We start from the raw sequence: 24939 nt of genomic DNA, 5'->3' as shown, positions 1-24939 counted from the left end.
TTTCATTTACTTCTTATCAATATTGATTTAAAAGTCACAAATAAATCAAATAATTAGTGTGTATTAATAAAATAAACGATTTATTTGACACCGACAAAGGAAGGGAAAGAAACAAGGTCAAAGTGTCGGCAAGAAGCAGTTCACTTCCATCGGGAAGAGCGTCTCGACCGTCCGGAATCAATTATGCACAGTCAGAAATGCAGGGAGCGCACAGTTGCACCCCGTCGCGACGCACGAACGGGCGACGAGCGATCGGAACGGCCATGCGCGCCGTCGCCGCCGTCCAAACCCGCCGCCACCGATATCGAATACGGGGAGTCGAGTGCGCGGATTCCGGGATGCGAACGTCCCGGTGAAACGCGGCCGAAAGTCGACCCAGTGCTCTGGAATAATGTCCTGGAGTTATGGAGGCAACGAGCTCGACGCCGAGCCCGAAGGGCGATCCCGATACCACGTTCACCAGGTAACAATGACACGGGATCGGTGCGTTTTGGGGCTGGATCGATTTGTTGAATGTGTCGTGCCGGTGCATTCGGCTGTTTCTGTCCGTTTCTTCCGAATGTGGGCTTTGTTTGAGGTTGCGGCACGTTTCACTGACCCAATTTTTATGTGACACACTAAATAGGACGGCCACGTTTAATTATTCAACACGGTCATTCATATTCAAACCTTTTTCTAACAATTAAAATTGCTTTTTTTGTCAATTTTGTGTTTTAATTATTCACAATTCATTTGTCTTGTTATAAATTCGTTGATGCTATTTTCCGTTCGTCATACAGTTTTTCTTACTATTACGTCCACGTTTAAAACATGCCACAAACAGATTTTTATCATTTTCAAGTAATTTCAATAAATCTATGAAATGCTCTTATTTGCCTTTATTTCGTCGAATAAAATATTTAATTATAAAATTCACATCATTACTATTGGCATTACTCTTCAGTTGTTTCATTAACATTAAATTGGAAAACAACAAAATGAATAATAATTGTCAAATTATTTTATAAAAAATCAATAAGCTGTCAATAAATACGTCAGTTGCTCAGAATTTATTTTCAAAAATGCTGAGCTCCGACGAAGAAAGTAGCAGTAGCAGCAGCAGCAGTGATGGGGGCACTGGAAACATGAGCGAAGAAGAGATTTATTTCAAGAAAATTGACAAATACGAGACGATGGAAGTTAAAGATTTACCGCCGCTTCAAAAAGACAAAATGTTAACGGTCCTGGATCGGAATACTTTAACGCGTAGCCAGGAGAATTTGCACGAATTGGACGACACACGACTCGACGAAAGTTACAAAGAACTTCTTCAATGGGATCTGGAACTTCCGCGAAAAAAGTTCACACCTGTAGATTTAAAACCGGAAGTGAAGGAAAACGGTAGATCTGAACTGGTGGAAATGCTCTTACAAAGGAAGGAAAACAGGAAAAAACCAGAATTTGAACTGACACCTCCGGGCGATATAGTCAGAGAAAATGATAAGATTCTATACCCCAGACACATTGTCGGCAGCATTTCAGGTCGAAGGTTGCAATTCTCTGAAAACTATCTGGTGCTTAAGCAAACTAAAAGCAAGGGAAAGAAACAAGATGGGGAATCAGAAGGGGCAGTACAAATAAAGACTGCGATTGGTAAAATGAGAAATAAGATCTCGGCTTTTAAAAAAGACTGGGACGAATTCACGTACAAAACTAAATTCATTTCCAGAACATTCGATTCGGATAAAAGATTTGAAAAACCTGCTCACAACCAGCTACGAATTGTCAAAGAAGGAATCAAGAATCGTAAGAACAGCTGGAAGATTGATGCTTTTGAAGAAGATGACAATGAAAGCGTAGAAGAAAAGTGGGAGAACGAAGAGAAGGAAATGCCTGTTACCAAAAAATTAAAGAGCTGGATTGATGAAATTCTACAGAAAAACAGAGACTTAGATGAGATTACTATGAAGAACCACGATCAATTAAACAATAGAAGGGAACAAAAGAGGAAGAGCATGAAACTGATATTAGACCAGCAAAGAATTGTCTTTAAAGAAATCAGACTAATTAACAAAAAATAATTTTTATAAATATACTATACTTTACACTTTTAATGCTTTTTATAAATGTTAGAGAGAAACAGGGATTATGGTGAAAATAAGGCAAAGTTCGTGACTAAAGTTTTCCTCGAACTTTACGCTCATACAACGGGAAACTTTTCCAATATTCGTTACATGAACAGATTTATTTGATTCCGATCAATTTCTAGCGAATCGAATATAGGTTTTCATAAAAAAATGGATTTTAACAAAATATAAAATAATGCTTGAAACGATGCAACTGGTTAAAACCGGTCTGATTAATCGTGTTTACACGCATTGATTTTATTAGTGCGGAGGAAGCACAAATACAATTTTTATTGCTTTATATCATTTCTACTTGAATTCTTTGCGTGTTTGACTGACTGTCAATTACCCAGTCATTTTTATTAACCTTGTTTTTGGTTACTCTAGAATAATTATCTCATAATTACTTTTTTAATTAAATTTGTATGTATTCACAAAACTTAAATTAGACTCTATCAAATATTTATTGAAATATTTGATTTTTTCAGTGGAAAGCAAGAGTTAACAAACTCAAATCCTGGAAGTCCGTTGGAAGCGTCCAGTCCTGGTTCAATAACACTAAAAAACAATAAAGGTAAGTGGTATAACTTTTATTATATTCAGACTGCATCATTACACAATTGGAATGTTTAATACCCGGCGGGAATTTTATCGCCTGCTTTTAATAAAAAAAAAAACTAAAGTGTGAAAAATTGATCGCCGTGATGGAAACTTTTGGAAGGACGAACGGGAAATAGTTTTTCGAAAAATGATGTGCGTGTTTTCGTTTCGTGTCGGCGGCGATTCCGACTCGATGGACCTGGACGTCGGTGGTTCTCTTTTTGTGAACACAACACTCTGGCAGAGTAACTCGCTGCCGCCGCTCTCGCCGAACGTGGAGGTGAACGGCCGATCGCAACGTGATCGAAATTCTCATCGAAACGATTTCCTACCGTCTAATTTTTCCGATGTCAAACAAAAAGTCACAACACTTTAATCTGTGGAAGTCACTTTATTGAATGTGTTTAATCAACATTTCTTGTAAAACTTTAAGGAACTTTTTATGGTTAATCTAAAGAAAAAAAACCACGAGTGGTTTTTAGAGAAGATTATAAACTCCAATTGAAGTCTAAAAAATAATTTGTTTGCTCAAAATCTAGCACTAACAAATAAACATTAAATTTGGTTTTTCTATGTTTTGAGTTACGGTGCGAATGCGGTTATCGCTCTTGGATTGTGCCGGTGTTATGGAGAAGAGGCCCTTGGCAACGCCGCTGGCGTTTCATTTACTCTCCATTTGTTCTTCCTCTTCGCCAACGAGCTCGATTCCACCAGGTGTGTTTATTCGTTAACCACTTGCTTAAATCCGAATGTTTTTTCTTAGTTTTCGAGTTTACAAGAATTGAATTACCATACTGTTAAGAGTAAGCGTGTAATAAAACATTTTATTATCATTTCTTCATTTATTATCGGTTGTAGAAAACTGAAAATTCGACCGTACGTCACTGGTTGTTGAATTGAGTTAGGACCAGTTCGTATCCAAATTTTTTCTCTCGTATCGTTGATCATAATCGATGGAAATACACATATGAATATTAACGTTTCGTCTTCATTAATCTGACATTCGATTCCTTTTTCGTCTCGTTTTTGGCGAGAGGGAAGAGGAAAAAGGACGAAAAAAACTTGTATGCCATTGGCCTTTAGATATAAAACAATTTACGGTCTTGCCAAAAGGCATTTAATACATGCGGTCCGTTACAGAATGACGGATGATCTGTTTTTAATAATAGCACTCCGAAATTATATGCTCCCATATTCATTAGTCATTATGTTACGATTTTCTTCTTCTCTTTAACTCGGTTTGGTTTTGAGTTTTTATTCCCACTGATGCTAATATAGGATTAATTATTAATAGTAAACAGGATTGGAATTAAATAATTAAATTAAAAGTCACACCTTTCGTTGAGTTTGTGTTAATTTGGCTTAGTTATTTTAACACAAAACCAATAGTAAATGGTAAATAATGTATAAACTTATAAATACCACATACGTATGTAAATAAATAATAGTCGAAACGGAAACATATCCGTTTGAATACATAAATTTGTTAATCTCTAAAACAATTATGGTTGAGAAGGGTTTTTCATCTTATACACACACCAATTAAAAGTGATTAAAGTAAAATCATTAATTTTATTATATCCACATGATGAACCATCATGGTAATTAAGCCAGCCAAAATAATTACCACGAACAATGTACAAAGAGTCGTTAGTGTTCAGAAAACGGAGAGAAGGAACGAATAGGTTTAATATGAGACCGGAATGTATAATTTAGAGGGACTGAATATCGAAATAACAACGGGAGACAAAATCCAATTAAATCGATTTCTTTAATTTCATAAGTTTAGACGTAACTTAAATATAATTATATATTTCCTTGTTAAAACTTTCTTGAGTTTATTATTATTAATAAAATTCTACATTAATGCTAAGTGTATCAGATAGTTTATTAAACGTTGTCATCTATTTCTAAATTGTACTATACTTTTTCTACTTAACACATTGCCCAAAAGATAATTCTTTTAAAAAAAATTGACAAATTAACAACAAATAGCCAAGAATAAATATAGTTAATGTTGATAATCACGGAGCAAGGATGTTTTGAGCATCGCGTCCGCGGATGGAATGGGATGGTGGTTAGCGCTGACTACGGAGTCCGTACGGACTGGTCCGTGGATCTGATCGTATCCGAAGAATGTGAATGAACTCGAGTGTGTGGAACCGGTTCCCGTTCTCAACAGAGTTCGTTCTTTCGTTCGTACACACGTGCACACGATGCTGTGCCTTATCTTCTCTCCTCTCCTCATTCTCATTCTTCCACTCGTAGCGCATGATTTAGGGGTGGGACCACTCGCCGTCCTTCGGGGGTTTGCTGCGATTGTTGGAGTTCCGCATCTCTACGACGGTTCTTCCCGTTTCCACCGGGTGATCTCGCTCAGAAAAATCATTTTGTCGGAAATTAAATTAAGTAAAATTCCTAAAAAGAAGTAAATTTATAAAAGGTGATTAAAAAAGTGTCAGTAAAAATGAGAAGAAGGGGGTAATTGATTGATCGATTGACTTCCGAGTAGTTGGGGTTAGGGTGTGAAGGGTGCCAAGGGAGAGAAGGAAGAAGAGGAAAAGAAGGAAGCGATACGGCCGCATCGGGCATCGGGCATCGGGCATAGGAGAAGAGCTCGGCCGGATCGGAGGGGTCTTTGACCCCCGCTGTCGGTGTGCGGCGTGCCGGTGGAGGGACGGCGTGTGTACCTGGGCCGTTGCGGCGGCACACCGGCCGCGCGGTGCACCAGTACGGGATTACAGAGGATCGAGCGCGATGGCGATGGCTGCGTCTGGGACTTGGTGCCGTTTCTTACGCCGTTTCCGCCGATGAGGGGTCGCGTGGCCGTGCGTCGCGACGCGGTGAGTGCGCGCCGTTCCAACCACCTGTGATGGATGTGTTCAAGATAGACCAGTCGTTGGGCGGGAGTGTGGGCAGGGCGCTGTCGCCGTCGCCCTCGCCCGACAAGGAGGTCTCCGTCTCCTTCGACGCCGGCTCCGAGTTCAATCTGTGCTTCTTCGACGCCGCCCCGGAGGACAGCGCGCAGGGATTCAGCGATCCCGGATCGGTCGGCTCGACGTCGGCTAGCTCGCCGCCGCCGCCGCCGCTGTCGCTACAGCCGCCACTCCCGCAGCCGCAGTCGCAGCATCACGCGACGCTTCACGTGCCGCTGCCGGGGACGAGCACCCCCGCCAACAATCCGGGACTGCTGTCGCCTCCTGCGACTAATAATTCTTCCGCGATTCATGTCAAACAAGGTACACTAAACCATAATGATATTATGTCCTATTTTTTTAAACAAATTTAATTCAATTATTACTTAGAAATCAATATTATTTAATAATTTGTACCTATAACAAAACATAAAACATAAAACATTTAGTCAATTCATTCAAATTATTCATCAAATAGTACTTCCTTAAATGAATCAATGTAACAATAATTATTGTTAAACATTATAATTAAAAAAAAATTTATAATAATATTTTATTACTTAGAAATCAATAACAAATTATTTAATAATTTGTATACCTATAACAGAAGAAATTGTTTAATCAATTCATTCAGTTTATTCATCAAATAGTACTTGCTTAAATGAATAATAGTAACAATAATTATTGTTAAAGAGTATAATTAAAAAAAAACTCTTGAAAATTTAATACTACTAAAAAAATCAGTAAAAAAAAATTATAATAATATTTTATTACTAATTATTGTTAAACAGTATAATTAAAAAAAATCATAAAAATTTATTACAACTGATTTATCAAAACATTTATAATAATATTTTATTATTTAGAAATCAATAACAAATTATTTAATAATTTATATGTGTATAATAAAAGAAAATATTTAGTCAATTTATTCAATTTTTTCATCAAATAGTACTTCCTTAAATGAATAAAAGTAACAATAATTGTTGTTAAACAGTATAATTAAAAAAACTCATGAAAATTTAATACAATTAAAAGAATCTATCAAAAAATATATAAATTTTAAAAAATATTTATTATTCAAAAGCCTTTTAATTTAGTAAATAGCATTTTAAATAACCATAAAATCAAATTTAATAACCTTTGATTATAAATCATTTCAAATTATGATAATTTAAAGAGGTTGTCAATAATTATATTTATAACAATCGAAAATATTGAAACAGAAAAAGAATAATAAGAGACTAATAAAATATTCAAATGTATATACCAATTCTCAAACTAATTAATTACACTTTATAATTTTCTAACTTAATTTTAATTAGGTTAAATTTATATAATTATAATTTATGATACGTTTTTTAGAGAAAAAATGGATATCTTAATATGGTAAAATTTGACATTAAATAACATTTTAATTACATAAAAATAATAATTTATGATACTTTCATTTGTAATTTCAACCACAATCGAAATAAAATTAACAATAATGTCCTATTTTAATTTAAATCAATTATTACTTAGAAATCAAATTATTTAATAATTTATGTACCCATAACTAAAGAAAACATAAAACAATTAGTCAATTCATTCAAATTATTAATCAAATAGTACTTCCTTAAATGAATAAAAGTAACAATAATTATTGTTAAACAGTATAATTAAAAAAAATCTTGAAAATTTAATATAATTAAAAAAATCTATTAAAAATTTATAAATTGTAAAAAATATTTATTATTTGAAAGCCTTTTAATTTAGTTCTTTTAATAACCTCTGCTTATAAATCATTTCAAATTATGATAATTTAAAGAGGTTGTCAATAATTATATTTGTAACAATCGATTATGTTGAAACAGGAAAAGATTAATAAGAGACTAATAAAAAATTCAAATGTATATAACAATTCGCAAACTAATTAGTTACACTTTATAACTTTCTAACTTAATTTTAATTAGGTTAAATTTCAATTACAATTTATGATACATTTTTAGAGAAAAAATGAATATCTTAAAATAGTAAAATTTGACATAATATTAAATAACATTTTAATTACATAAAAGTAATAATTTATGATACTTTCATTGGTAATTTCAACCAGAATCGAAATAAAATTAACAATAATTTTCATTTGAACATTACGTAATAAATGTACAGTTTTGCAAAACATAACTAAACAAAATTTATTCACATATAATGAAAACTAATTAATGTTTTGAATTTTATTAAAATTATTGCTGTTATATAATTATTTCCTTTAACCAGACGAGAACCATTGCTGGAAAAGAAAATGAAATTAATGTTTTCACTTCAAACTACTCAGCTTCCTCATTCAATCAATTTTTTACAGCTTCGTTATTTTATTAGGAATTCTTTTCTTAAGGTTTGTTACAAAAAATCAACTATAGTGAAAACCAATTTTACTTTAAATGCTTCCCGACAAAGTATTAATTACAATTTTTTAACAACTAATTAAAACATCATTTGTCGTTTATGTTTTCAATAATTAACAAAGTGTAGTGTACAAACAAACGAAATAAATATTATTTAATCTGTAATGATTAAATATTAAGTAAATTCGTCAATAAAAACCGGCCAATTTCATGCTTATAATTGGATGTGATTTGATTGGAGTTTGAATAGATAAACAAATTAACAAAACAACAGAAAATTGATTCAAACATGAATGTATCCATTGTTCCTTTCTTCTTCTTTGTTAAATCCAAGTTAACAATTATTTTCTTATGCAAAGAACATACAACAAGTTGATATAATAACAACAATCGTTTCTGGTTTTCAATCAGATCCATTGTTGTCGTTATTTCTAGATACTATTGTTGATTCGATTAAGGAAGATGTGTATTTAATGGAAGAAAACAAGAAAATTGAATAAAAAGTATGTGTTTAAATTTATTGTAAATATATGGGTCAGGTTTCTTGTCATTTTCTTTTGTGTGCAATTTCTTTTCAACGATTCATGAAAGAGAAAAGGGTTGGATAAATGTAGGGTGAAACTTTTCAATGACGATTTCCTATGGAGGGTGAACACAAAACGCACATTATTCGAAATAATCAATCGCACCTTTTAAACACTCAAGGCCAGAACAAATTTCGTCTTGTATTTTTTATTGTACAACTATTAATTATTTTCTGCAAAATGAACTAAAGACTTAGTTTAGTTAAATGAGTCATTAAAAGTATTTTGATATTAGAAATAAGGGACATAAACAGTTCAAGATAAGAAGTAAAAATATTTCGAAACGAAAATTAATAATCAAACGTTTGAACATCAGTGGCATTTGAAGAGATTTTAATTAACTTGGATCAGTTGACATTAACGCTAATTGATTTTCAAGCATGATGGACTCATTTAATAGTCCCACTCCACTCGTAAATATCTTGATCCGATAAAAAAAAAAACGCTTCTTTGTTCGAATCGAATCGAATCGAATCGACGTAAAATTTATTCATCGATTCACAAATTTCGGCGTTCCTCTTGCTTACTAAATCGGTGCTAATTAAGTCGCATGTAAATCAGTAGTTGTTTATTTGTAAACAAAGAGAGGTCAGTTAAGTCACCTCCCCAAATTTTTAATAAGTAATAAGAAGAAATTCCCATAAAGCAAACGATCGTATCTTCTCTACCATAATTTATGGCAGAATCCACGGCATTCCTCAACATCTTCGATCCCCTCGGGCAGTCCGGACCGTTACATTCCTGCAGCACACTCGCATTTTGTGTGTCTTTTGCGAACTTATTTTTTAATTGCGCCCGCTTCAAGAGGACGCACCCGATCGATTTTTCGATACCAATTTTATCCGTGGCTCGGTGGTACGTCCGTCAAATTTCCACGTTCGGATTCAGGTTTATCTCGGGTGTTCGTGGCTTCGAAGTTCACTGACCGAATGCCGGCAACATTATTCAAGATCGCCTTTTATGGACGATCATTTTTCGTTTTGGTCGTCGGTTTCGTAATCTTGTGTTTTCGTATTGTTTTCGTGAAATTGGTAACTGGAGGAAACACGAAAAAGCAGGAAAATCGATAGTCGACCTTCGTGCGTCCATCCATCCAACGAAAGTAACCCCCGAGCCAGAAAAACCAGTGCAGAAAACGCGGAGATCGATACCACGTTGCTTTTCAATGTCAAGATCGAATAAATGAAATTAAAATTAAAATCGAGAAAGAGACGGAGTAAGAGACTTTTGACCGGTTCATGCATAAATGTGTCAGAATTTTTGTCTGCGTCCATTTTTTTACAATCAATTCTTCTTTGCATGAGATGCATTCATTCATCGATAATCGATGGCTTTTTGACAGTTTGGTCATTGACTTTGATTCGGTCTTTCGGTTTAGGCGCGTGATAAGAATAACAAATCCAAATTCTCGATGCCATGAATATTTTATTGTGGACCATTGTTGTTTTATAATTTATTTCTAATTGGAATTATTACACACTAAATTATTATTACCATACACAATTATGCAAAGTAATTTCTATACGAAAAAGTGTTGTTATATAATAGATAATTTTCCTGAATCTGAAAGACAATAGCTTCAGGAAACAACACGAAATGTACAACTTTCACACAGCCACTCAAAACCCATTTCAACTGTGCCGTGATTGAAATCGAGGAAACAAAAACAACAATTAACGTAATAGCAATAATCGAATTATTGGACAATAAAATATCTGATTGATTATTAATTATGTATCGTTAACTCGTTTTTTTTTAAACGTCCTTTGAAGTTTCAGAAACAATGGTGGTATTATTAACTTGAAACTGGTACAAAATATCGATCGATGACTTTGTTTTTTCTTTATGTTTATTGTTGCTATTGTAAATAATTCTTTGCGGTTTGTGTGGGCGTTTAAATGGAAATTTTTAACCCATCAGATCCCGTTCTTAGTCTTATTAGAAAGCGGTGTATACCAAAATGAAACTGAACATTAAAAAGCCAAACAGGAAACAATCGTCTTTAAATTAAAAAAATCCTTCTAGAAGATGGAATTTTGGAGTCATAAAACAAAAGAGCCAATAAATGAACAGTAAAGGTACCAAACAGCGATAAAACACGACCCACACATCGATGGTGCTTTCTCCATGAAGTCCCGAAGAACACGTCCTTGAAAATCGGCTTCCCGACTTCGGTTTTTGGGGAAGCGGTTCAACGCACTGGATGGTATCGATAAATGTGCTCCAGGCCAAGACGTAAAAACCAGTTTCCATAACTAAACAGCCATCATAGATGAAAACACGCCAAGGCGGATACATTAACATCCCATTCTAACTTTTCTTTCTCTCTCTCCTTCTTCTTCTTTCGCACTTCGATCCGTTCGATCAATTTTTTATTTACACAAATTACACCTCCGTCATTTCGACGTACCTTCCATCGATTGTTTCGTGTTTGTCTCAGTCTCCGGGTTAATATTGGCGTTTTTATGATTGGTGTAAAGTAATTAATATACTATATAATCTGTTAAAATGGTATATTTCAACTACAGGCTCGTTGCAAAGGTTTATTGTTCGCTTCCAAGCTGGAATTTTAGAGTATGGCCGTAACGAATGCAGTTTATGATCGCATAGTTTGATGGCTAATTGAATATTTCATAAGATCAGTCTGCTTCGTCTGCGAATATTTACTATAAAGTCTGTCGGAGCAACATTCACTTCCTTATTTTACTACCACACAATTTTCCGTCCGCCAACTACTACGCTCCTACTTTACCGTTTCTGTTTCTTCAGTTCCTATTCGATATATTTATTTATTTATTCAGGGTGATGATAATGTTTTGTTTCTTTGATACTGACAAAAATGGGTGTAAGCAAATAATTATAAACAAAATTATTTGTTTATTTTTTTTTTAAGATGTACATACTAGTATTTTAATTTATTTTGAATTAAAATTGTAAAAATAATTTTTTTATATAAAATTTGTTAGTTTTTTTAATTAAAATTGTCCACCTTACATAATAATAAGAATAAATATTCTTTTTTACTTTTGCTTTAACAAATTGAAAAAAATAACATATTTAATAAAAATGTACATAATAGTATTTTAATTTATTTTGAATTAAAATTGTAAAAATAATTTTTTTATATAAAATTTGTTAGTTTTTTTAATTAAAATTGTCCACCTTACATAATAATAAGAATAAATATTCTTTTTTACACTTGCTTTAACAAATTGAAAAAAAAATAACATATTTAATAAAAATGTACATAATAGTATTTTAATTTATTTTGAATTAAAATTGTCTATCTTACATAATAATAATAATAAATATTCTTGTTTACATTTTTTTTTTTTTCACAAATTGAAAAAAAAAACATTTAATATATATTATAGTATTTTAATTTATTTTGAATTAAAATTGTAAAAATTATTTTTTTATAATATTTGTTAGTTTTTTTAGTTAAAATTGTTTATCTTACATAACAATTAGAATAAATATTCTTTTTTACACTTGCTTTAACAAATTAAAAGAAAAAATGTTTAATAAAAATGTACATACTAGTATTTTAATTTATTTTGAATTAAAATTGTTCATCTCACATAATAATAAAAATAAATATTCTTTTTTAAAATAAGAAAATTAAAATTGTAAAAATTATTTTTTTATTAAGTTATATAATAATAAGAATAAATGTTCTCTTTTACACTTGCTTTAACAAATTGAAAGAAAAAATATTTAATAAAAATGTACGTACTAGTATTTTAATTTATTTTGAATTAAAATTAATTAATTGTAAAAATTATTATTTTTTTAATAAAATTTATTCGTTTTTTTTTAATTAAAATTAATTAATTAAATTAATCTTATATAATAATAAGAATAAATAAATATTCTTTTTTACACTTGTTTTAACAAATTGAAAGGATATATGCCTAATAAAAATGTACATACTAGTATTTTAATTTATTATGAATTAAAATTAAAATTGTAAAAATTATTTTTTTTTTATAAAATTTGTTAGTTTTTTTACTTAAAATTATTCATCTTACATAATAATAAAAATAAATATTCTTTTTTAACATAAGAAAATTAATAATATTTGTTAGTTTTTTTAATTGTTCATCTTACATAGTAATAAGAATAAATATACTTTTTTACACTTGCTTTAACAGATTGAAAAAACAAATATTTAGTAAAATGTACATACTACTATTTTAATTTATTTTGAATTAAAATTGTAAAAATTATTTTTTTTATAAAATTTGTTAGTTTTTTTAATTGAAATTGTTTATCTTGTATAATAATAAATATTCTTTTTAAAATAAGAAAATACTTGTCTAATGAAATTGGTCATGGATCATCGTCAAAATAAGAATAATGGCCGGTCCATTTCGTTTATTTTTCGTTCGTTCGTTCGTTCCGAAAACATAAAAACGAGGAAAGAGAGTCTGAAATAGAAAGGATACGAGGAGGAAACAAGTTGTGGGATTTTTTCGTGGCACGATAAGGATACGAGTCGCAATCGTAAAGGGACCTACTTCTCCGTGCACACAACTCGTTGCACTTTCACCTAAAGAGAAGGATTGCGTAATCATTTCGTCGTTGTGCAATCGTAATTATTCAGGTGCATGTGGTTTTTTTTCTTTCGTTTTTCGCTTTTCAGTATTCGCCAAACGTAAAAAGGCGTTGCGCAACCGTGATTTCACTCCTCCGTTTTCCTGATTCTTATTCCTTGTTTGTTTATACGGTAAATTAAATATTAATGTTTAACTAGATTCCAATCAGATATCTGCTGTTAATAATATTAATTACTGAAAATGTTTCATATATTTTTATTTAAATCGTTATGTTAATTAAATTATTGAGTAGAATGGCAGAATGACAGAATGTAATTTTAGACGTGGGAAAGAAAAGTAAATATTTATTTTTGCGATGGTTGGTATGTCAGTGTTGTAAGTGCGGTTGCCAATATTTTTAGCGCAACTAACGGTACTTAATTTATGAGCAGTCGACTCGAATCGACCAGTTTTACATGGGAATGAATAATCGTGAAATTTTATTATATCTACTCATTCGTATTTTGATACAAACTTATTTATTTATTTATTTTTATTTATTATTCCACAGTCGTAAATAAATAAATTAACTATATTTGTACTCTTTCGTCGTTTATTATCGATGTTTTATGAATTAAAAGCGCTTTATTATTTTATAAACATTATTCAACGAAGAAATGTTGATTTGTATTTTTGCTTAATTTTAATTGGTTCGTTGCTTCGTTCGTTCGATGATTTCAAGTTCAAGTTGAAAAGAAAGTAGGTTTTAATGAAATTGCAAAGCTGAACATTGAAAGGTCAAGTTCAAGTGTGATTTTAATTTCAGATTACACAATATCTATTATTTCACCACCGCATTCTCACACATTCTCAACACAATTTCTCTGCCTCCACTTCTCCCAACATATAAATCAATATAACTCTTTATATTTAATGCAGTAAATGAAGTGAGTTATCTTGATGAGAATAAGTAATTGTGTCTCGTTTAGCAGCCATCAAGTTCGCATCAACAATGGTCGATATTTGAATGCGAATAAATTTGAATAAATTGAGCGGCGAATGATAATTTTTTAATGGCATTATTTGTAAATTACGGACGCAAAATGTTTCACGCCCGTTTTGTATTTGTTGTGATTAAATCACAAGACGTTTTCAAGGTTACGGAGTCACTGCCACCATCATCATTATCAACATTTTCTACATCTTATAATTTTTTCTCTTCCCTCGTTGGTGGACGATTTGTTTTTACACGACTTTCAGACGTAATTTTATACATTTCTCTTTATTCATCCACTTTATTACGATTATGAGCAGCCAAGAACAAATTATAAAAAACTTTTGAGCAACAGAAAAACCATTGCGGAGTTCTGAAAATGGCAATCGGCCAATTAATTTTTACGGTCGATTCGCGAGATCGTTTTTAAATGCAAAACCTGGTACATGCGCCGGGAGTTATGACCCACGATCCACCACGTTTATTTACCTTTCTCAGACGCACAATGCATCGTTAATTTTTTTATTACCTGCATTACTTAACTTTGTTACTGTCTAATGCACGAACCGTTTTCACTGCCTACATTTCATATCTGCGTTTTTCTCCCTTTCAATCACTTCTGTTTGTCCCTTGAAGAACAACTTTAATTAATGGATAATATTAATATACAGTCGACTCTTGTCAATTCGAACCTTCGATAAATCGAACCTTTCTATGATTCAAAGCTATCACGAGTTCCCTACAAAATCTCTTTATATTTTGAACTAAATCAATACATTTTTATGTACTTAAGAGGTGAGCTGAAAACTTTGGCCCTACTAATATTAAATCCATATGATTTTCAGTTAGCCCCAACTTCTTCTTCACGAATTGGTTTGTTTAGTTAAGTTCAGTTACTGTTACTTTTTCGTTGACTGTATACAGATTAAATAAAAGTTTGTGTTAGTTATGAGTCACAAAAACTATAAATGCTTGACGATTGCTGAAAAGAAGGAGTTAATCGAAAACGTAGAGGGAGGAGAGAAGAAAAGTGATGTTGCAAAAGAATTTAAGATCCCTCTGAGTACTCTCTCAACCATAATAAAGCACAAGTAGGAAATGTATACTACTCAAACTGCTGGAATACGAAAAAAGACTACTAAAGATGAATTTCCTCGTCTGGAAGGAAGCCTGGTCATTTGGCTAAGACAGTGTAGAGGACAAAAAGTCTCTATTAGCGGAAATTTGTTAAAGGAAAAAGCAAAAGAGTTCGCGTCTACTCTCAGCATCAAAAATTTTGCAGCAAGTGAAGTGTGGCTTACAAATTTCAAAAAGAGAAATGGAGTTGTGTTTAAAAAAGTTTGTGGGGAAAGTGGAAGTGTTAATGATCCAGTTTGCTTAGATTGGCACGGTAAATTAACGACTTTGATTGAAAACTATGAAGCCCGAGACATTTTTCATACTGACGAAACTGGCCTATTTTTCAAATGTTTACCGGACAAGACGCTTACTTTTAAAGATGAAAAATGTTATTGGGGAAAACATAGTAAAGAGAGGTAAACAGTTTTACTTGCAGTAAATATGGACGGATCTGAAAAACTTAAACCCTTAGTGATAGGAAAAGCAATGAAACCACAATGTTTCAAATCGTTTCCTATTGATTATCGTGCTAACAAAAAAGTTTGGATGACGACAGAACATTTTAACAATTGGCTTTTAACAGTTAATGGGAACATAAAACGACAAAAGCAGAAAATTTTACTCTTTTTTGACAATTGCACTGTCCCCAACAGCCTCGTATATTATCCAACGTAGAACTAAATAACTAAATAATTTTAAGATGTTCTATCGCAAAAAATTATTAAGCTCGTTTTACAACCTCTAGACAAGAAGCTAACTGCGAATATCACGGGTCTGACGACTATTTTACTTATTGACAAGGCATGGAGAGCTGTAACACTCCCAACGATTCTCAACTGCTTCTGAAAATCCGATTTCATAAAAGAGATTAGGAAAATCTTCCAATAATTACGAATGATGAAGAACCAGCAATAGAACAACTAGTTGACATCAATGGTGTAAGATTTTCTGACTTTGTTCAAGTGGATGAAGATGTTGTTGTCTCAGGTTCACTAACCGATGGCGAAATTTGATCTGCGACAGATACAAATGAAAAAAGCAACGATGAAGATGAGAATGATACATCAGAACCTTTGGCACAGCTGTCAGTTAAGGAAACAAAAGCCTCTTTCAACATCTTACAAAGTTTCTGCCTACAAAACGAATGTGATGAAAAACCATTTCAGACACTTTTTTCTTAAAAAAAATTATTGAAGCAAACCAATATAACTTAACTTGAGTCATTCTTAAAGAGTAACAGTTAACAAATAATAATTGATTATCAACACTCAATAAAAAGTTTTATATTTTTGTCTCTCAAAAATTTCGAACCATTTGATATTTCAAGCATTCGATTATTATTCATAATATTTCAAGAGTCTCTCGAGTTTCGAATTAACGAGAGTCGACTATATAATAATTTGGAAAAATATTGCTAAAGAAGCCGGTTTAAAATTGTTTTGTTGTTTTATTGTTATAAATATATCATTAAAATAAATTAAATTAAATGTTTTTTAATTAAGAAATTGAATTATTTGTAAGTGGGCAACTGCTTACCATTTTCAAGCACCTCCAATAACATCAGAATGTTTACTGATACCAACGTATAAATTATTATACCGTAAACATTTACTGGATAAATATGTAATAGTTTTTTTGATAATAAAATAGAATAAATTTTTAAGATAAGGTAATTGAAATCGACTCACAGTGACGGAATAAAATGTGGTCGATTTGTGTATATTAGGTGTGGTGTCTGTTCTGATGTCACAATAAGTTAGCATTAAACCCGTTAAGACGAGCGTGCTTAAACGGATCGTTTTCTTTTTTCATTCTACGTTCAAATCGCTACTGAAAACTAACCGTAATATCGACATTCTAACGAATATATCAAATATGTAATTGATCACTAGAAAACCACTTTGTACTAGTTACCAGTTTTCGCCTTTTTTGAACTACGTTTTATACACGGAACTGTGGGAAAACGGGATCTATAAATATTAGTCACATTGTAAATTATGGGCTTCAGAATTGTTCACAAACTTTTTTTTAAATAAAACACTTACACGAAATAATACAGACGTAGAAAACAAATTAGATCATAAAGTTCATTAAGATTAAGTTATATTACATTTTGACACAATCAGTAACATGATTTTATTGTTTTCAGAACAACATTATGTGGCGGCCGATTCGAACAGTTCGTCGACAACAAAATCGTTTGTCCCTTGCAAGGTTTGTGGGGACAAAGCCTCAGGTTACCATTATGGAGTAACTTCTTGCGAGGGATGTAAGGTACATTTTTTCAATTTATAAACAAAGCACAATACTACTTGTACAGAGTTTTTGGTTTGATCGTGAGCGAATAAATTTATCAAAGTGAAACGTTTGAAAGAGCTCTTTATGGATACCAGTTCCTGTTCCCTGTTACAATTTCCATTTCAATTCCGAACTAATCGCCTCACATTTAAATATGTCGTTCATATTAAGCGTAAATAAAACGCCATTGAATATTTGTGTTGGTCGTCGTCGTTGTTGTTGTTATTTCGCGCTAATTGTCGTGGAAGGGAACCGAAGAACTGGTTTCGTGAAACAAAAACAGAATTAAATGTAATCGGATAATCGGTTCGTCCAAGTAACGGTTGCCCGGCTGAAAACGCTTCCGCTCTCCGAGTCGATCTATTTGCTTTTGGTTTTTTTTTATTTTGAACCCGTTTTTACGTCTTCGTTTCACCTCAAATTTATTTGGAATGTTTTCAGGGTTTCTTTAGGAGAAGCATACAAAAACAAATAGAGTATAGATGTTTAAGAGATGGAAAATGTCTAGTTATAAGGCTGAACCGGAATCGATGTCAGTATTGTCGATTTAAAAAATGTCTCGCCGTTGGAATGTCAAGAGACTGTAAGTATTTTATTATTACAATCAAACTTGCGCATTCGCCATTTTTTGACCGCAACAACTACTAATAATTTCCATTGTTTATTTTATTATCGACAGTTTCATAAGAAAGCATCAAACTAGCGACCGAATAGACATGAGTGTTCATTACTAGTACTCATGAATATATTTAAATATTTAACTGTATAATTTAATAAACGTTATTACGATGGAATTTTTTATTCCCGTTCTTTGAGATAACTTCAATATACAATCGACTCTTGTTAATTCAAACCTTCGATCATTCGAACCTCTCTAGAATTCAAAGTTATCACGAGTTGCCTAGAAAATCTTTTTATATTTTGAACTAAATCACTCGAAAATTCACAGTTACAAAGAGAAAGAGTAAGACAAGTTCAAACTTGCATCATCATAAACTAGCCTTTGTTTTTGTAATGACTAGTTTGACACACACTTCTTCACGAATTGATTTATAAGTTTGTGTTAGTTATGAGTTCCAAAAAATATAGTAAAGTATAAATAATTGACTATTGCTGAAAAGAAGAAGTTAATCGAAAAAGTAGAGGGAGGTGAGAAGAAAAGTTATGTTGAAAAAGAATTTAAGAGTCCTCTGAGTACTCTCTCAACCATAATAAAGCACAAGGAAAAAATTTATGCTGCTCAAACTGCTGGAGTACGGAAAAGGACTACTAAAGATGAATTTCCTCGTCTGGAATAAAGCCTGGTCATTTGGCTAAAACAGTGTAAAGGACAAAACGTGTCTATTAGCGGAAACAAGTTTGGAGCAAGTGAACGGTGGATTACAAATTTCAAAAAGAGAAGTGGAGTTGTGTTTAAAAAAGTTTGTAGGGAAAGTGGAAGTATTAGTGATGCAGTTTGTTTAGCTTTTTATGGTAAATTGAAGACTTCGATTGAAAACTAAGATGCCCGAGAAATTTTTAATACTGACGAAATTGGCCTATTTTTCAATTGTTTTCTGGACAAGACGTTTACTTTTAAATATGAAAAATATCAGGGGGAAAACATAGTAAAGAGAGGTTGACAGTTTTCCTTGCAGTAAATATGAACGGATCGCAAAAACTTAAACCCTTATTGATAGGAAAAGCAATGAAACCGTGATGTTTTGAAGGAGTGAAATCGTTTCCTATTGATTATCGTGCTAATAAAAAAGCTTAGATGACGACAGAACTTTTTAACAATTGGCTTTTAACAATTAATGGGGACATTAAACGACAAAAGCGGAAAATTTTACTCTTTTTAGACAATTTCACTGTCCCCAACAGTCATCCTACATTATTCAACGTAGAACTCTACTTCTTTCTGCCGAATACAACTTCCAAATTGCAACCATTGGACTAAGGGATCATCCATAATTTTAAGATGTTAACTTAAAATTGTTCAGTTCGTTTCACAACCTCTCGACAAGTAGCTGACTGCGAATATCACGGTTCTGGTGACTATTTTACTGATTGACAAGACATGGAGAGCTGTAACACCCCTAACGATTCTCAACTGCTTCAAAAAATCTGGTTTCATAAAAGATCAGGGAAAACTTCGAGTAATTACGGATGATGAAGAACCAGCAATAGATCCACTAGTTGACATCAGTGGTGTGAGTGTTTGTACAAGTGAATGAAGATGTTGCTGTCAGGTTCACTAACCGATGGCGAAATTATCTCTGCTACAGATACAAATGAAAAAAACATCGATGAAGATGAGGACGATACATCAGAACCTTTGACAGAGGTGTCAGTTAAGGAAACAAGAGCCTCATTCGACACCTTACGAAGCTTCTGTCTACAAAATGAAAATGATCAAAAAGCATTTTAGGCACTTTTTCTCTTAAAAAAGTTATTGAGAAGTCTGAGCAGCAATAATGTGCTTTGAAGCAAACCAATATAAGATTAATTAATTCACATTATGAATATGTTCATGTATATATGTACCTGTTATGTCATACTTAAAGAATAGCAATTAATAAATAATAATTGATTATCAATAGTCAATAATTGGAAAATTTATATCTTTTCTTTCAAAAATTTTCGAACCATTTGATATTTCAAACATCTGATAATTCGTAATATTTCAAGAGTCCCCCGAGTTTCGAATTAACGAGAGTCCACTGTACTTTTTATACATATGTCTATACAATGTTGCAGCCGTACGGTATGGCAGAGTGCCGAAACGGTCACGAGAACGGAGCACGGAGGAACCCGTGTCGAGGGTGACGACGTCGGACGCTGACCAGAGCGACGCCGAATCAAAACAGCTGGCAGTTTACGACGTCATCCTGACCGTGTCCCAAGCCCACCACGCCAACTGTCCCTACACCGAGGAAAACACTCGCAACTTGGTGCGGAAACCGATCGTGTTGCCGCCGAGCAGTCCGCAAGGGAGCGAGGTGGCCACCTCGACGGCGGAGTCTTTGGAAACCGAACGATGCTGGTTGTGGCAACAGTTCGCGGCGAACATCACGCCCAGCGTGCAGAGGGTGGTGGAGTTCGCGAAACGCGTCCCCGGTTTCTGCGAACTGTGCCAGGACGATCAACTGATATTGATAAAGATCGGATTTTTTGAAATTTGGCTGACGCACGTCGCGCGACTCGTTTCCGCGACGTCCCTGATGTTCGACGACGGGTCCGCCGTCACGCGACACCAAATCGAGACCATGTACGACGTAAGTGTCTCCCACCTCACCCATCTTATATTTTATATATTTATTTACAAATTCTTATTTTTTCAGGTCGATTTTACGACGTCTTTGGTGCATTTCGCTAACACCTTCAACGCTCTGTCGTTGAACGACACAGAAGTGGGCTTGTTTTCGGCGGTGGTGCTTCTAACGGCGGATCGGCCCGGAATTACGGACGTTAAATCTATCGAGCATCACCAGGACAAACTAATCGAAGCTTTAAAAGTGCAAGTAAGACATCAACAACACTAATAAAAAACTGTTTAATTTAAACAATTAATTAATTTCAGGTTGGCAGAAATCATGCAAACGAGCCGCAAATCTTCTCATCCCTTCTAATAAAACTACCGGAATTGAGGAATTTGGGCGCCAAACACTCCGCCCATCTCGACTGGTTCAGGATGAACTGGACGAAGTTGACGTTGCCGCCGCTATTCGCCGAAATTTTCGACATTCCGAAATCGGACGACGCTTTGCAGTGATCGAATTCGAATACGTCGTGTTTTTCCTACAAACCAATTGTGATTGCCATAGAAAAATAAAAATTAAAACAGGGAAACCGTTCGACGATAAACAGCACCGATTTGTTTCTAGCAATAATATTATCTGTGAATTCAAAATAAAAACGGAGGAAAGTAACTGATGAATTGTGTACGTTTATTGTTGAACATTTCGAAAAACTGTTTGGTGTTGAATGCCTCAACTTGCTCAAAAAAAACTGCACCGAAAGGCTGAAACATGAAAAAATAAAATGGAATTACATCAATCATAGAATGACAGGGTCTTCAGCTTTTTCAAGTAGTGATCGTTTTTAACTATAGTAATATAAGTTTGTGAAAATTATCTATGTATAATATTAATTGTGAAATCTCCATTATTTTGTATATATTGTTGCGTATTATTTTTTTCTTTTATTAAAATTTTGGTGTGGACTTGAATTTCTTGTTCTCATAACCATTTTACACTGAAAAGTCACATTAAAACAGACACATATCAGAATACTCAGAGCTTTAAGTTGGTTCGTTTAAAATAAGAATATGAAATATGTAAAGAGGGGAAGAGTTTTTGTGTGGAAAGTGGTTGTGACGATACATAAGAAAAACCTCGGGTATTATAATAATTAATGTTAGTCATGTAATTAAATAAACTAATGTCGATAAAAGTAGAAGTCACCTACTGTGCTTGAAAATCTAAAAAGTGACGTAACAATCATATCGCGTGGAATATCACTAACCCTAGAACAACGGTACATGAGAAATAATTTAGGGTGTTGTTATTTATATATCTTAGAGTACAAAGTAATTCTTATCTATTATTATCTTATTATTATAGTTATTACTATTATTATCATTCTTAGTGCTACAGATTTTCGTTCTGGAATAACAAATTGAAATAAAAATAATTAATATTGTGTGGATGAAACTGTGATGCTATTTCTCCTTGTACAGCAATTTTTCTTGCGACTTTTCAATTGTTTAAATGTAACGAAAGCAAATAATTGAATTTAATATCGTACATATCTATAATTTAATTTTTTACACGTGACGACTGAAGGTACTGATGGTACTTAAACGTGCAGGTTAGTGAAACGGACTATTTATGTACATAAATGGGAGGCTATATAAATATATATATATATATATATTTAAAATGCGAATTAGACATTAAACTGACACAAAAGACAAGTTAAATGTACCTAATTTTTAATCTGTTGTATATATTTATACATTTTTTATTATTTTATTGTTAGACTATACAAATCGTAGATCAAACTATAAACTAACACGATTCACTCTTGTAAATAAAAGCAGCTCTCTATACTCGATTCATACTCAATATGTTTAATGTGTAACTCAACTAAAACGTGGTTTAGTTTATAGTTTGATTTTACAAAAATATTTTATTATTATTAATTATTTATATATGTGTTTTTATGCATTTCCACTGCCTTAAAATCAATTCATTCGATCATAATTATTTATTCGCAATCAATAAGAATTGGGTGTCTGAATGCATAATTCACGCGTTGGTCGCATTTTTTTTTTTTTTTCATGTATGCGCTGCTCATACTGTAAAAGAACCTTTTACCTATTAAATAAATGTTGAAATCGTTGTTATATATAAATCTTGTTTATTCTATTAAAGTTTATCTTGTAAGGTATTTTGTTTTTACGCATTTTGAATCTTTTATTTTAGTATTGTCTATTTTAGGAGTTTTTTTCATGTTATTTTTATGGCTATTTTTGATGTGAATAATTTTAAGGATTTTTTGTTATTATACATTTGTTTAATTTAATTTTAAATTGTATATTATACAAATACATTCGATTTTTTCCTTCATTGACTTATTCATTACATGGAGTTTTATTTTATCCTTAATAAAATATTTATATTTTTTAAATGTAGGAGGAATTTAAAAAATACAACAATTTAATTCGTTTCAGATCAATATATTCATAATGCACATGTAATTACATAAACCAACAGTAGTATTAACCTTCAATAAACAACTGTTAAAATTTCATGATATTCTATTAATTAGTTTGTGAGTTATTGTGCTAAGAGTGACGTTACTCTAATTATTTTCAAAACAATGGATTTAATTTTACACTGCTTCTTAATGGGAAAAAATACCATTCATGCGAAGCAATTACTTGAAAAGTTATGGGAACTCCACTCCATCAGAAACAACAATAAAACCGTTGGTTTGCTGACATCAAACGTGATCGCAGAGACACCGATGATGCAGAACGCAGTGGACGTCCAAATGAGGCGGTAACTACAAAAAACATTAAAAATCGTTTTGAATGATCGAAAAGTGATGTTGCGTGAGTTAGGTGACATCGTAAAGAACATGTTGGCTTTATATTGCATGAGCATTTGACTATGAGAAACCTCTGTTCAAAACTGGTGCCGCGTTTGCTCACTGTTGACCAAAAACAAGAACTTGTTGATGAGTGTTTAGTCATGTTTCAACGTAACAGATCGGAATTTTTGCGTCGATATGAGACAATGTTGGTGAACTTCGCTCAAAGCGCTCGAAAGCACAACTATCGACTGAAAAGGTTATAACCTCAGTATTTTGGGATGAGCGTGGTGTAATATTCATCGACTATCTTGAGAAGGAAAATACCATCATAAGTGAATATTATGTTATTGGAGCATTTGAAGGCCGAAATTGCAAAGGAACGACCGCATATGGCAAAAAAAGAATGTTTCATCAAGACAACGCACCGTCAATTAAAACAATGACAAAAGTACATGAATTGAATTTCGAATTGCACCCACATCTACCGTATTAGCCAGATTTGGCTCCCGGCGAGTACTGGCTGTTAAAAAATTTCGCACGAATGAAGCTGAAACTATTTTGAGGTAAAAAATATATCGTTCTACAAACGTGATACTGAAATGTTACAGTGGCGTTGGAATGATCGCGTTGCTATTGATGGAGATTACGTTTATGAATAAAGCTAATTTTATAACAAAAAAAAAACGTTTTCTTTGTTAGGTTTTATTTATCAATTACTTATTTTTATTGATTGAATCTTTTTGATTGATTTCAAGTCCAGAACAGAACAGACTAGTTAACTGGGCAACTGGCAGTTTCTGATTCCCATAAATGTTTATTTTGAATTCTATGTAGAACAAATTAGGTACCGTTTGAATTAAAGTTTTTACATTCCAAAGAAATATATTTCGTAAAGCTTCTTATATCGTTAGCACTTAATATTTTTGGAATACTATACTATATTCCTCACAACTGAAAAAATTAAAATTTTTCAGTGATTGTTAGTTATTTATTATTGTTGTTTTATTTATAAATAATTTAATCTCTTTAGTTTTATTTTAAACATATTCATCATATTTATTTCTTTTATAATATGAATCAGTATTAGATTAGAATTTAAATAAACTAAATTGTTTCTAAGATTTCTGAGAAATTTTGGATATGTTTTAGGGGCGTTTATAATCTTTTGCACATTAAAATTCCAATTTTTTATAATTTTTTTTTTGTTAAAATAATGAATCATTGATTGTAAAATAATATCCTGCAATATTATATTAGATAATAATTTATAATTATAATTATATTTTAGTTTAGGGCTACATTTACTCAGTGCCGA

The 24939-nt window shown here is 32.5% G+C and overlaps 1 protein-coding gene across 2 annotated transcripts; it reads left to right on the top strand.

Annotated features, from left to right (window-relative positions):
- Positions 1-72: 72 nt before the first annotated feature.
- On the top strand, positions 73-23152 carry LOC109594040 (ecdysone-induced protein 78C). Of its 2 annotated transcripts, XM_049963297.1 has the most exons (7): positions 73-463; positions 2594-2679; positions 17395-17519; positions 17985-18126; positions 20283-20800; positions 20867-21046; positions 21106-23152. In XM_049963297.1, exons 1-7 carry the CDS (start codon positions 405-407, stop codon positions 21295-21297), a joined length of 1302 nt encoding a protein of 433 aa, XP_049819254.1. In that variant the 5' UTR covers positions 73-404; the 3' UTR covers positions 21298-23152. The 2 variants fall into 2 exon arrangements, with proteins under 2 accessions (XP_049819254.1, XP_049819253.1); XM_049963296.1 differs by lacking the exons at positions 73-463; positions 2594-2679 and adding an exon at positions 5305-5944.
- The last annotated feature ends 1787 nt before the right edge of the window (positions 23153-24939 follow it).

The sequence above is a fragment of the Aethina tumida genome, chromosome 2, assembly GCF_024364675.1.
Source record: "Aethina tumida isolate Nest 87 chromosome 2, icAetTumi1.1, whole genome shotgun sequence".
Lineage (NCBI taxonomy): Eukaryota > Metazoa > Arthropoda > Insecta > Coleoptera > Nitidulidae > Aethina > Aethina tumida.
The sequence above is the reverse complement of the archived record's forward strand: the minus strand, read 5'-3'. Positions and strand labels throughout refer to the sequence as shown.